General features: G+C 36.6%; 1 protein-coding gene across 6 annotated transcripts in view; it reads left to right on the forward strand.

The window, feature by feature from the left end:
* Nucleotides 1–15,442, forward strand: part of rasal2.S (RAS protein activator like 2 S homeolog) — a 152,374-nt gene that overhangs the window by 40,373 nt on the left and 96,559 nt on the right. For 2 of the 6 annotated variants that reach the window (XM_041561501.1, XM_041561502.1), the window contains exon 1: nt 11,126–11,904. The exons of 2 other annotated variants lie outside the window; for them this stretch is intronic. In XM_041561501.1, the coding sequence (XP_041417435.1) occupies nt 11,316–11,904 (589 nt within the window). In that variant the 5' untranslated portion in view covers nt 11,126–11,315. Of the gene's footprint in view, nt 1–11,122; nt 11,905–15,442 lie in introns of those variants that run through there. 2 more of the 6 variants (XM_041561504.1, XM_041561503.1) reach the window with 2 other exon arrangements.

Below are 15,442 nucleotides of genomic sequence, written 5' to 3' on the forward strand. Positions count from 1 at the left end.
ACCAATCCAGGGAAGCATCTGCTAATTTTTTTACCTAAACCAAGTAAGGTCCTTTTCATTTATTGCCAACTCTAAAGAGTCTTTAGAGTGTTTTTTGTTATATATGTTAATAAAGTAGCTTCCTGAATGAATATCTGGAGTCTCTTTGCTTGGTTCATTACTCTGGCAATTTTTTTAAAAGAATATCTATACAAAGTATGATTAATCTTCTATGTGTCTTTGGATACCTAAAAATAATGTACTCTGATTCTAAGCATTTTATTTGCCAGTAAACCTCATAAGACAATTGTAGGCAGGGACCAATTCCTCCACAGGCTAAATTTGTCTCCTTCCTTTGTAGATCCAAAACAATAATTGTCCTTGCCAACAAGTTATTATCTAGAAAACCTTAGTGATATTTTCATGAATAGTATCTAAGGCCAAAATATACACTTAGATCTGACAACCAGATTGTTACAACATATAGACTGCATGTAAGGTGGGATATCCTTTTTACATTCTCCTATTAAAAATGAATAAAACATTATTATTTGGTTGCAGCATATTAAAAATATAGCTGCAATTCAGAATTAAAAATGTTCTTCTTAAGATCTATCACACAGTAGTGTGTACACTAGCATTTGGCTGTATTAAAATTTGGGCATTACTTACACTGTTGCCATAGCAATACCAATGGGCCATTCTTTGTTCAAGGTTTGCTGGCAGATATTGCTAAGCACATATGACACTCTGAATGCTATAAGAATAAGGTTTTACGCCTTATTAAAATGTGTTGCTATGTACAAGTATTGTGAGAATTTTTATATTTATCTCAGCTGAGACCTGTAGGATTTTATATTTATGTTGTTCCTTCTCTTCCAGTGAATTATCTAATATAGTTGAGACCTGTTATCTTTGGGTTTTCTGGATAAGGAATCTTTCCATAATTTGGATCTCCATACTATAGGACTACTAAAAATGTATTTAAATGTATTTAAATGTTAATTAAACCCAAAACGATTGGTTTCCTCTAATAGGAATTAATTATATCTTAGTTGAGATCAAGTACAAGCTACTGTTTTATTACTACAGAGAAAAATGAAATAAACTATAAAAAATTTAAATATTTGGTTAATATGGAGTATATGGGAGATCGCCTTCACTTAATTCTGAGTATTTTGATTAACTGGATAATAAGTGCATAGTGCACCACAAAAGAGTTAGCCATGTGTCCGTCCAACCATCTTTCCCTTAGCTTTACTAGTTTTTTATTTGTGCTGTTCTGGTTCTCTTAGTAGCCTAAGTTTTATTTGAAGTTTATTGCTACAAAGAATGTCTCCACAGTTTTAAAGGCTACATTTTTTTTGCTATGAAATGTGGTTGTTTTCATAGCAGCTCCACAATGCTTGAGATTTGTTTTTTCTTTGCACGTTTGGTTAATAAGCTGCACGTTTAGGTTGTTTTTCTTAGATTATACACTTCAAGCTTTCTCTTTAAGGATTTCACTTGTTATTCTTTCATAAATATCTACTTGTCATTTAAGAAAATGTCAAACTGTAGTAAAATATATTAGCCCATTTAGTGTATTTTTATAGAGATTGAACAGCATTTGACATTATAAATGTAGGTCCCATTTTGTCTTACCCATTATTTTGTTGGTGGGCCATCGCCATAATCTACTTTAATGTCCATCTCTTTACAGTGCCAAAAGTTATCAATAAGGGCCCCTATCAATGTTTTGGCATATACCTTATGTTATTCATGGGCAAGTTCTCATACAACTGCCAACACAGGGCTTAAAGAGCAGAATATTTGCCTTGAGGATTCTGCAAAAAAAAAAAGAAATCTTAAAAGAACAATCCTTATATCCAAGCTATGATTCATGTCGACACTTGTAATCTGCTTATTTTTTTATCGGATGGTCTAGGAATCACAATTCCCAGCATTCCTTAGGGTAATGACACATGATGAGAAAAGGCCCCCATGACAAAACTCCTCTTCTGTGGCCAAGTAATCTCCTCCAAATGCTTTCCCTTCTGAAACCTCCCTAAGTTGCCTCAAAACTAAACTTTGGGAGACATCTTAAAATGAACTGTCACATATGTTTTATCACAGGCGAATCACTTTATCACAGAAGAGATGATTTGTCTCCTCATGTGTCGTTGCCAATAGGTTAATAAAGCAGGGAAAACTATACCCCCAGAACAATCAAGGTCTCTATAAAAAATATATTGCATAAAACAACTCGTATGTAAAAACCCTGCTTCATCTATTGAAACCATTTTTATAATAATATACTTTTTAGTAGTATGTGCCATTCGGTAATACTAAATAGAAAATCGGCATTTTAAAAATAAGGGACGCCCCCAGGAATCCCACGATTCATGGTGCACACACACACACACAAACAAACAAACAAACCATACATGTTCGGTCATATGAGCCAATTAACAGGCAGAGTTCTGTCTTTTTCTTCTACATTTGTTCCTGTTATAGTTGTGTGGTATTTCTGGTCAGGTGATCTCTAAAGCACCACAGAGACCATCACAAAATGGTGGTTCAAGGCAAGAGATGTAAAAAGGGCAATATTTACTTAATTATATATACCAGTTTGATAAGATTCCTTAATATGCCACTTTATATGATATAAAGGAGTGGTCTTCATTATCTATTTTTTTTATAGTTATTTGTCTTTTTCTTCTGACTCTTTGCAGCTTTCAAATGGGTGTCACTGGCCCCTTCCAAAAAGCAAATGCTCTGTAATGCTACAAATGTATTGTTATTGCTACTTTTATTCCTCATCTTTCTATTGAGGCATCTCCTATTCATATTCCAGTCTTTTATTCATATCAGTGCATGGCTGCTAGGGTAATTTGGTCCCTAGCTACCAGAATGCTTATTGAAGAGCTGCTCAATAAAAAGCCAAATAACTCAAAAACCTTAAATACTAAAAAACTAATTACAAATCGTCTCAGAATATCACTTTTTTTACATCATGCTAAAAGTTATCTCAAAGGCGAACAAATACTTTAAGTATTCATTTTGGGGGTTTAGTTTTCCTTTAGGTATGATATTGAGACAATCAAGAGCATTTGGTTTTGATATAGATACCAAAAATATGCAAACTGCATCATAGCAAACACACAGAAGCTTACTAATAGTACAATTAACAAATCACTATAATATATGAAAACATTTATTTCTATGGATTACTAAGAATTAGAATGTATATTTGCATGTGTTGTGTTCCACGAAGATAAAAAAGAGCCACCTCTGTCCATTCATTGGTGATGTAACCTAGCATGTATGTGTACCCTTGGATGTTTGCATTCCCAGTGCACCTTATGACCCAGGAGTTATAACAAAGTACTTAAAATGGTAGGTAGTTCTATTTAGGATTATCCACTGACACACAATGCTGAACTGGGTACATATGGGCTGCTACAGGCAATATATTTTCAAACAGGCCTACAATATTGGGGTATTGGGTATATATATATATATATATATATATATATATATATATATATATATATATATATATATATATGTAGCACTGCGTTTACAGTTCTGTAATATAGCAGAGTGGTTAAATAAATTAAGATATAGGGGATACAATGGTCCATCCCATGTGTAATAACATTGTAAAAGTTTATGGAAGCTCTACATACCTATTCATAGTATGGTACAAACTACTCAATTTTCAGCGAGATATCTGTCAAGGAGGATGTCACGAGCAGATAAGCTGCTGACTTTCTCTTTATAGGCCAAAACAGTAGCTTACATCTGCCTGTAGATGGCCATCAAGACTGGAATAAAATGAATTGTCAAATTTAGACGTAAATTTTTGTTTTTTTTTTAAATTCTCGTGGAGTGAGAACCACATCAGCTTGTTCCTCTCCTTATGGCTTCATTAGTGGAGCCTATTATGATCTCATCTTTAGCCCAAGGGCCAAACAATAGGATTAGCCGAATAGGTGATCATATTGGGAAAATATCTGCTCATTTGGTAACCTCGCCACACAAGCAGGTCTTCAATTGTTTGGCCAGAAGTCAAGCTTGTTTGTGTAAAAATTTGCTTATTTTCTTGAAAAGGTGCAACATTTAAAATCATTTGGGCATGATTCCAGAGGCAGAAAGATTTCTGCTTGAAAATGAATGGAACACTTGCAGGTGCAGGTATGACTGCCATGTAAAGTTGATTTGGTTTCAATGGCCTTGGAAACACACTTTGTTTATATACAGATCAGCTTGATGAAAGTATTTTATAATAGAGCCTTGTGTTCCTTTAGTAAGGTCCCACACCGAGCTTCCTGAGTATTTCTTGGCACAGGCTGTAACATTTGAACTAGCTTTTCAAGTTTTGAGTTTTGATGTAATAGGTTTCAGGTTGGTTTACTGTATGATTGGGTGGCACCATCACACTGACTGAGCTTTTGACTGTCTGTTCCCTCGTGAGCACAGCCTCATAGCACCTGACGTTACTTGTGGTGATAGACTGTCCTGCTGAAGGAAATTGTAGTCAACAGCTGCCCTGGCTCTGAGCAGTGATGTCATTGTAAGGTGGGTTTTTGTAGGCAGGGTGCTGCAGGGTCAGAAAATGTGAGCTCAGTGTTTTTGTTAAACAAGATAGGGCAATATTTTAACCCTTCTACCATAGAGACATCATCAGTCTATGATCATAAATGGCAGCATTCAAACAAATGAATATTTCAGACCAGGAAAACAAGTATGTGATTTTAGTGCTCATTTAGATGATTTTTCCTTTCCTTTGATTTCAATTCCATATAGAACTATATCGTTTTTCTTCTCTATGTTGCTTTTAAGTAATTTTTGAGCGTTTACTTTGTAATATAACCCTAGCTTGTATTAAATGCATGACTGATTACCTCGCTCATATACCATGCTGCTACTGTCTCTGTGCTGTAAGTTGTATTTTTTTAATATAAACTCTATGGAGTAGAGCCACATTTTCCTGTCAAACACTCCTTTGACGACCTTGCTTATGTCACACGGAGGGTTTCTTCACTAGCCTATTTCTGACAGAGAAAATCCCCTCTCCCCTTGTGCCTCTTGTCTTTCATATGAATGGAAATTGCCTGTCACTACTGGTTAAAGGCAGTTTTCCACTGGTGAAGAAACTTGTATCACTACTTGGGCTGTCTGCCATAGATGTAAATGGCAACCATAGAAAAACTTCTAGAAATGGTAATTCAAGTTAGAATTAATCATTTTCATGGCTTGTTCTACTTGAAAGTATTCCTACTTTAAATTATTTTTCGTTGTAAATATACATTCTTAAAAGAAACCCTAGACTTTGCCTAGCTATAAATACCTAGTGAATCTTTGCCAAATATTGTAGAATATTGGAATTTGCAGGTCTATGTGCTATTGTTTTTAAAAAGCATTGTTTAATAGTGAAGTAGCTGATAAGATTCAAGTTGGGTTAAACATGACCTGCCACTAAAATCATGCTGATCTGCATCAGGCACATGCTTTATTACAATGAACCAAATACTTCTGTGTTAAAAGATAATCACTGCAAAATGCCACATGTCACATAAGCCTAAAATGGTAAGCCACTGTATAAATGTGCTTGCCAACAAAATGATAGCTAGTTTTCTATGACAGTGTAGGGTTTTAAAGGGATTACTGTCATGGTAAAACATTTTTTATTTCAAAATGTATCTGTTACTGTACTGAAATCGGTTTTTCAAAAGAGCAAACAGATTTTTAATATTTAATTTTGAATTCTGACATTGGGCTAGACATAGTCAGTTTCCCAGGTGCCCCCAGTCATGTGACTTGTGCTCTGATAAACTTCAGTCCACTGCAAGTTGAAGTGATATTACCCCCCTCCTTTCTCCACCCAGTGCCCCCATGGTAGAGGATTCGTACGATCGGATCTTTGCGTCTATAGCCAGCTTAAGACTTTACTTGTGCATACAAAATATCATGGGGATGTTGTCATTTTATAAGAAAGTACAGATTAGCTGATTCACAGATTTAGCTCTGTAGGAGAGTATAGTTTTAGAAAAGGATCCTCATTCTCTAGACTTGTATGCTAATGTGAAGAAATGGAGTCTATACGGTATCAGGGATACATGGCAGGTATGTGTGTTTACAGTAGCTGGGCTGAGGTGCTCCTTGCCCACAGGAAACATGGCAGGGGAAGCAGATGTCCTGTAATGATTACAATAAAGGACCTGCATGTTTTGTCATTCACAGCTCAATCCTATGTAAACAATTGATCTATTTTTAGAAGGAGCCTTCTCTATTGGAGTAGATCAACTGTCATACTGCTTTATCTACATCCCTGTCTTTTAGGGAAAATATCCTTGACATCAGTAAACATGGTCTGGGAAGCAGGAAGGAAAAGTGGCCATGTAAGAGCAATCTGTATTTGTTCCTGACATGCAGGGTTCTACATAATAATAATGCATATTTTCAGTCTGGATTTTTATGCGTAGAACGCAAATCCTCTCTCATTTAACTGCACTAAATGAGTAATTATGAGATATGGGCTGCAGCTTCCAATGTAAGTAAAGTAAGTGGAAAAAACTTTATTGCAGAATAAAATAAAATGGTAAAAGAAACCCTTACATGAATAGACAGTGGTTGGTAGGTGGATGTATTTGAACCAGTAGCCAGTCTATTTTTTCATGTTACCTTGTTTTAGCCTGTTTAAGCGTGCTGTGCTTATTGCCATATAGTTCTGCAGTTGTGAGCGAATTGACTAAACAGTGAGACTTGTGTGGGTAATTTTGGAAACTTATCACAGGTCACTGTGATATCATTTTGATTGCATCTGTTTTAACAAAACCTTCCACTGATGCTTATGGGAGGTCTTTACCTATACAAAAAGGGACTGGTTCTGCACCTTCCCATTTTCCAATGCATGTGTGATTATTACAATTAGGGTAAGTCCACACAGGGCGTTTTGGGGAGATTTGGACGCCTGGCGATTAATCGCCTCGTTTTTGCGCCGACCAATCTCCCCAAATGCCTTCCCTGACTCTGCGCCGGCTAAAATGAAAAACGCAGGCGCTAATCACACGCGGCTATTTCGTTTTTCAAAGTCGCCCGAAGTTTCCTTGTGAGGCAACTTCGGGCGACTTCGGAAAACGAACCGCCGCATGTGATTTACGCCGGTAGCTTTTTTCATTTTAGCCGGCGCAGAGTCAGGGAAGGCGTTTGGGGAGAAAACGCATCGCCGTGTGTGCATTAGCGCAGGTGACTTTTCATTGTAGCCTATGGGGAAAAACGCTGAGGCAGTTCAGGGAGATAGTTGCTCAAAAGACGAGGCGATTAGTAGCCAGGCAACAAAATCTCCCTGAATCTCCTCGTGTGACCTTAGGGTAAGGACACACTGGACGATTTGTCGCCAACGTTTTTAAAAAGCAAATCGCGGCGACATATCGCTCGTTTTGTCTCTGAACAAAACCAAATGAAAGACGCCAGCTCCTGTGCCCACAGCGCGTTTGTGAATCGCCTGTAGCTCCAAAACGCACTGAGACCCTTTTCTGAGCGATTTATCAGAAATAGCATGTACTTAGAAAAGCACTGAAATCTCCTAGACACGCACACACATACAGATAAGTAGCAGCAATTGTATTCAAATTACAATGCGAACGCAATGACACAAGAACGTAAAGACGTAAAGACGCCAGGTTACAGTGGGAAGCACAAACCGTTTCCGGTTTGGGTGGAGCACGTACCGCACAGAGTAATGGCATACAAATCGCTCTGTGCCAATAGTCGCTGTGAATCGTCTGTTCAAAAAAGACGATTGTCTTGTCGCCGCGATTTACTTTTTAAAAACGTTGGCGACAAATCGTCCAGTGTGTCCTTACCCTTACCCTTAGAGGGGTTTTTTTTTTGTCTTAACTGACCATTTCCTTCTATTGTATTACTCGATCGATAAAAGGGGATCGAGAGTGGAGAAAGAACAAGGAGGCTGATACTTACCGGATTAGTATGGTGCCAGATAAGATGTGACCATACTATATGCTGCAAAACCTGTCTTTGTCTTAGAGAGCAGCAAAAACTTGTGGGTAAGCAATGTTCTTTATATCTATATCTGTTGAATAGTTTGCGTACACATTGGTTTAAATAAGATAGAAAGGTTAAATTATTGTTTCTCATAGTTATCTTGTAAGTGTTGTCTTATCAACTAAATTATACTGTTTACACTGCAAATAATTCACTCTACTATGTAAAATTTAATTTCTAACCCAAAAAGTGTATTTTTTTAGTTGTAATATTGGTGTGTGGGCAGCGATCTCAGGTAATTTTGCCTGGTCATGTGCTTTCAGAAAGAGCCAGTGCTGCACAATGAAACTGCTTTCTGACAGGCTGTCGTTTCTTCTACTCAATGTAACCGTGGGACATGGCTTTTTACTATTGAGCGCTGTTCTTATATCTACCAGGGAGCTGTTATTTGGTTACCTTCCCATTGTTCTGCTGATGGGCTGCTGGGGGGAAGGGAGGGGATGACATCACTCCAACTTGCAGTATAGCAGTAAAGAGTGACTGAAGTTTATCAGAAGACAAGTCACATGACTGGGGACACCTGGAAAACTAGGCCCATGTGTCAGATTTCAAAATTAAATATAAGAAATCATTTTGTTTTTGTGAAAAACGATTTCAGTGAAGTGTACAGGAGCAGCACTATTAAATGATGCATTTAAAAAACAAACAAACATGTTTTCCCATGACAGTATCCCTTTAAAGTGAGGTTTAGTCCTTTTGCTAAAACCTTTTTGTTGTGGTCAGATTTATTTCATGGAAACTTGTTTTCCAAGCAAAATACATTGTAATGATGCAAAAGAGCAACAGTGTAACAGGAACTACATTTGACCACCAAACTACACTCTCATCTCAGCAAGTAACTTCTCTTTCTAAAATCTACAGAGAAAGGCGGTGGTGTGGTGTCTGAGTTCCTTTTGACTAATGTGAGGCTGTAAAGAAAACTTTCTATAAAACAGAAACTCCTCTGTGAAAAGTGTTTTTCTTGATTTATTTGTCAAAACAGGTTAATACTGGGGTGGCGAGTTGTCAGTTTCCACAGAACATTATTTTCCTATGTATTCGAAGATTGTGGCAACACTTTCTATAGGTTTTATAAATAGCAGTTTCCCATGCGGTCATAAAAACAATGCTCTTCTGCTAAATACTTGTATCGTAAAAACCTCTCTTTGCAGAAACATGACAACATTGCCAACTGTGTAAAGACCAGTATTAAATAATTTCCAGTGCACTGTTGCACTGTTACTCATTACATGCCAATTGCCATTATGACCGTAATCACTCCAATTAGTTAAAAAGAAATTGATGCATTGTTCTGTGTTTTCAACATGTTTAGAGGGGTGCAGTTTAAGTTCTATAATAACGTAACGTTCCAGAGAGCATAAGAAGCAAAAAGTAGGAGTCATAGGTTTATTTGAATAACTGGGGGGCATATTACCAACTAAACATGTATGAGTTTTATTGTATAGAAACTTCCAATATCATTGCCTATTATTTCAGTGTTTATTCAGACAGCATTCATGTTGTGCTCAAATACAACGCTTGCCGATTTGTATACTGTATATGTGGCAGTTAATTCACACTTTTATGCCTGTGTTACATCATCCAAAGAAATAATTGTTAACACAGAAACACAGAACACATTCAGTGTTGGCGAGTTACTTAATTCAATATTTGATATGTGCCGTTGTAAATAATAAGCAACAACTATACTTTTATTTCACTTACTTTAGCTTCCCAGTGAGAAGACTCTTTTAAATCATCTCCCTCTACACACTCTTGTACCTGACATTTGTTCTTGTGTTATAGAGCACCCCCATAAGAGTCTAAAATGATCTTTGGTTTAAAACTCTGTAAGCTGTCTCCCTCAGTATGCTTTAGTAGTTCATCATCCCTCCTTACACTGATGGGGCAGAAGGATTACATTATTCCATTGATGTACAGTATATAGCATCTTCTTTGTGAGAGTTGAACAAAAAGGTAAATATCCTGCAGGGCCCATTTATCTCATTCCAAACTATAATCTGTAGCTCTATTTGAATAGTTGAATACTCATTTAAACAGCATATACTGCATCAGTATTTGATTTTTCTTTAGAAAAGAAATGTGGTTTTTTTTCAGTCCTTTTAAAACAAAAGTATACCAAAGTATTACAAAAAAAAAACCAAAATGTGAGAGTTTATAGGTTGCAAATTAACTTCTGAACATAAGATGGCCATACTAAACTAAACATCCTGGCAAATTATTTGGAACCCACACATGGTCCAGAAATATCTGTGCATCTATGGTTGGCTTTAATCTGGGTTCCCATATCAAAAAAGGTTAAAGAAACACTGTACTCAGCTTTATACTGTCTTGTGATTTATCAAAATCCGAATTTATCAATTTTTTTTTTTTAAATATACTCCACCAAATCTGCACAGGAGATTTCCCCATATTTATTTGAAAAATTCGAGTGTGGGAAAAAACGTAAAAATCGTACGAAAATTCAAATTGTAAGAATTTTTTCAAATTTTTGCACAAAACCAAGTGCAGATAAGGATATCTTTGTTACTTCTCCCATTGACTTATATACAACCTCGACAGGTCTGAGATGGAAAAGGACTTTTTCTATCCATGGATTATAATAAATCCTGAAAAAATTGTGGGTTTTTTTTTACACTTAAAAAAACTAGATTTTTCAAGTTTTGGGCATTCGGACTTTAATAAATAACCCCTTTAATGTTCACACTGCAGTTGGCTGAAAAAATCTACATGCAAATGTTCTCAGTGTTGATAAATAAGCCCCAGTGTCTGTACTCCAAGCTGAAAACATGTAGCTTCAATATACACAGTCTCAGCCATAATATATTTCGAAGTAATTGCAAAATTTTTAAATGGTGTCTGTATAACATATTCCTTAAATGGTGTAACCTACCCACTACACTTTCTGTTGTAATTTTATTATAAACGGATGGTTTTTAACGTGTGCTTTTTTCAAGACCATGTTTTTACGTCACAGGTTTCACATAATACAGAACTGAATAAGGTTTTGCATGACTGTCAGCACTTCTGCAATTTGCTTTGTACTCATTTCCTGCAGACCTTTAGCAAAAAAAAATCATTTGTGCAGGAAGTCATAGTTTTTAAAGAGCTTGATCTTTCAGCAGTGAAAGCAAAGAGTCTGATACAGAAATGCTTAACTAAGTCCGAGAGTAGCAAGATCAATGCTGGCCTAGAAATGTGGCTCGTTGGCATCACTGATTGATGAAACAAGGATTTTGGAACTTCATATCATTTTTTACGAAGGTTATAACATTTTGGAAGAAATGAATCTGTTTAGAAGAGAAAGGGCATCACATCCGGTGCTGTATGGAAGGTCATTGTCTTTGCCAATTACAAGCAATAGCAAAGATTCAACTGATGCTCCCAGTAGCTATAAGTGGTATTCAAGGTCCAAGAGAAAAACAATTGGACAGTCTTATCTTCACACTACTTTTAAAGAAACTGGAAGGAGCCAGTCTATGTCCAGATTTCACAGCAGCAGAAATTCTAAGGAACAGCCACAAGGATTTTTATCTGTTCATCAGAATTACAGTCCATCTGCCACGTTTAATGATTTAATCCATAAGAATGAAGAGAACATTACTTTGCATGACTCTAAGTCAGAAGTGAGAACTGGAGATCGTAATAAAACATTTAAGAAGGTTACCTTTGATTGGTCCAGATCAGAGCCAGAGGGTATAATATCATGGAGAAGCCATGGCCTTCATTCTGGATTGCAGCGAACTCGTTCCTTGGAGCAAGAACACCATAGAGCTTCAAACCGTGGGTTTTTTGCTGCCTTTTCAAAAGGCTTGTCCCGAATATTAAGCTCTTCAGGCAAAGACATTGGTGAAATGGGAAAAGAAGAATACGGTAGGATAGTAATTTGTTTATACATAAGAGAGTTTATATTTGCATATTTGTTAAAACAAACCGAGAAAAATACATACACAAGAACAAAAGACTCCAGTACTCTTCTGGATAGAAATGGTAATTACAGCATGTTTAGATATCAGAGTACAGCATTTCCTTCCACTTTGTAATCTGTCATGGAGGCAAAGGTCTCAGGGGATCTGAATCTCAAATGTCAGCTGAATGTTCTGTGGTATATTCGTATATATGTGTATCACTTTGAGTGTGTATGTGGAGAGGGTAATAAATTGATAGGTTTGTGTGTGTGTGTATATATATATGATCCTTACGACTATGATTTTAACCTTTTGATAAATAAAGAAGTGACTGTTTTATAAAATTCCGGTGTGCGCTGCTTACAACTGTGGATTTGATGTATGTGAAGCACATCGTCAGCACCCGATCCTGATTGCCTGGAAGGGGTTTATATATATATATATATATATATATATATATATATATATATATATATATATATATATATATATATATATATATATATATATAATACACGCTAAATAGATTTTTTTATAGTTTAGAAACTGCTCCCCACCCCCACCCCCCCATGGCTTATGAATGCACTTTTCTGTACTCTGTAAGTGGTTTTGTAAATAAAATACTCCTTGACCTAATTGTTACAGATATTTACCTTCAGACCCTGAGCAGCTAGAATAATTATTTTACCGGTGTAGCTGTCAGTGCTGCAAATGACATCCCACAAGCCCCAACTTCCTTAAGATCTTCTTTCCAAGATGGTTGGGTCTGTCACCTGGTTGGGATATTTATTATGTATGTTAATCATCAATTACCTCTATCTGTGGTATAGTGTTACTGTGTAAGTTTTTTGCTACAAATACTTTGCATTCTATTAAGTAGAATAGAGTATGCGACTGGAAAGACTAGGCATTAGATATTTTCAGTTAAGATTGTTACAGAAATGCTGTGTTTTTAATTACAATAACATGTTAGGAATGCTTTCCTTATACAAACCTTTTAAATTTTATTCTGATATATACATTCTGTAGCCGTTCTAGACTTACTCTTAAATTGAAATCCAGGAAACAAATTAAACAAGCATATTGTTTCATTGCAACTGTATTTATATGCCAGTGTGGCAGTGGGAAGCTTTACAATTACATTTGAGTGTTTGAGTGCAGCTGTGTTCATTTCTGCTTTCTTTGGCCAAATGGTTTGGGGTTATTTGTTCTCCTCAAACAATTCATTGATATTATTCCATCCTCATTTGTTGCTTTATTTAGGCATGCCTCTGCTTTTTGCATGAATGTAAAAGGATAAGGTTAGGGAGAACTGAGAAGTGGGAGAAATCTGAATGCAGGTATTATAGATAAACTGCTTGGCTTTTAAAAGTAGAAATTGGTACTTTCAATTTATGGGAAAGGTGGAAAATGGTTGAGTGGTACCTGGGTAAAATGAGGATGTGGTGGTGAGTAATAGAATGCAAATCATAAAACTAACACACTTTCTAATATATGCACTGAATGAGGCTTATGTAGGTAAACCAAAAAAAATTTCTGATTTGATTTTGACATAATGTTAAGTTCTGGAAAACGTTGTACCTAGAAGCCATTCCATAGCTTTGTGAAGAAAGATTTCTGCTCAAGTGGGAGATACTAGTAAATGATTTCAGTGCTTGAGATCTTAGGTAGCTGTACACTTAGGATTGTTGTACTCCGTGCTGACTGCAATAAACTGCTCTATTTGTTAGTGACAAGTGGGTGTGATCGCACAGAAAGTGATGTGCTGAACAAAATGCGGAATTAAAATAGCAGCAAACAAAGATGTGTAACAATGAGGAGCTATAATTGGTTGAATGATGTAGCATAACAAGCCAAGCTAGTTTTATTTTCTAAATCAGGCACATGGGGTTCTGTGTATTAATGGCTAAACAGCTGTACTGTTACAAGCCAAGATAAAGGCTTACACGCAGCATTTGCTCCAGACATCAAATTGAATATTACATTTGTACATATTTCTCTAAGCTCTGTGCTTGAGGATAACAGTGAGGTCATCTGTGATTTTGCAGTGTACACTTTTGTTAATAACACAAATTATGCAGCGTGGGCATATATGCAGAAATATACACATAGTGGTGGGCACAAATGTAAAATGAGTAGTTGTCAGAAATGAAAGAATCCAGACAATATTTAAGGTTCCATGGGGGATACAAAAGCAAACACATGGGGTTATTTACTAAAATCCTGAAATGTCTCATTATTTTTTAAAAGCCACTTCAACCAAACTCCCTTCCACATTTTTACCGTATTTATAAATAAAATAGCCGTTTTTGATCGCCCAAAAACAAATTATTTGTATTATAGTACGAAAGCCAGCGCAGATCATGATAGCTTCCAGTTATAAACAGGACATCTGCCATTAACTTTTACATGATCTTGGCAGGTTTCAGATGGAGTTTTTTATTCTGACTTTTACCAGCCTTGGGTGCAAATTTACTTACCTGCAAAGTTGTGCCAGCATTGGCTTTGCAGCACTTCGCCAGGCGTAGATTTGCCAGGGCTGCGCAAATTCACGAAGATCCGAAGTTGTATACTAGTTACCGATCGTTTGCGAAGTTGCGCTAGCGATGTTACGATCAGCGGTTCCAAGTTACGCTAGCGATGCCTAATTTGCATATGGTGCCAAGTTAAAGTACAATGGATGTATATGTAGCATCAAAACACTACACTAGCCTGGGAAAGCTTCATAAAATAAAATAGAGTTGTTATTTTGCCCCATACATGTGCCCACTGTATAGTTTAGGTGCCATATGTTAGGAAATGTAGGGGGGAAGGAGGGTACCCCCAAAATAATTTGATCTTTTTCAGCCTATCACCCTTAAAAAAGTAAGACGCCAGTGTTTTTTGGGACTTAGAAAAAATGTCAACTTTTTTTGAAGCAAGTCCTATCTACTCTATTGCACTTTGCCTGGTCTGATGTGGCGAAGTAAAGTCTGGCACAATAGGTAACGTTTACGAAAATCCGCAATTTAGTGAATTAGCGTAGTTAAGTCCCTTCGCCAGAGCGCAACTTCGCCTGGCGTAAGGGTGCGAAGTAGCACTTGAGTAGGTCCACTTTGCTAGAGAATTTACACCAGCACCCGTTAGTAAATCGGCGAAATGGCAAAATGACTTCGCCCTTTAGTAAATTTGCCCCTTGGGGTTTAATTAATCACAAAAAAATTTAGGTTTTTTTTTTTCTACGAAAAAAATGTGTTTTCCCCTTTAAAACTCAGACCAGAAATAAATGGACTTAAATAAATAACCCCAAAAATTTTATTGGTCAGTAATGAGATTTTTCTTAAGATTTAAAGGGGAACTGAGGGCTATAACATGCATCAAGACTAGTGATGGGCGAATTTATTGGCCAGGCGCGAATTTGCGCGATTCGCCGCCAGCGAATAAATAACCCACGAAATGCCCACGAAATTTCGAAAAAACGGACGCGGGCGTCAAAAACGCCGTTTCGCACAAATTCGCCCATC

This window comes from Xenopus laevis, chromosome 4S (genome assembly GCF_017654675.1).
Source record: "Xenopus laevis strain J_2021 chromosome 4S, Xenopus_laevis_v10.1, whole genome shotgun sequence".
NCBI lineage: Eukaryota > Metazoa > Chordata > Amphibia > Anura > Pipidae > Xenopus > Xenopus laevis.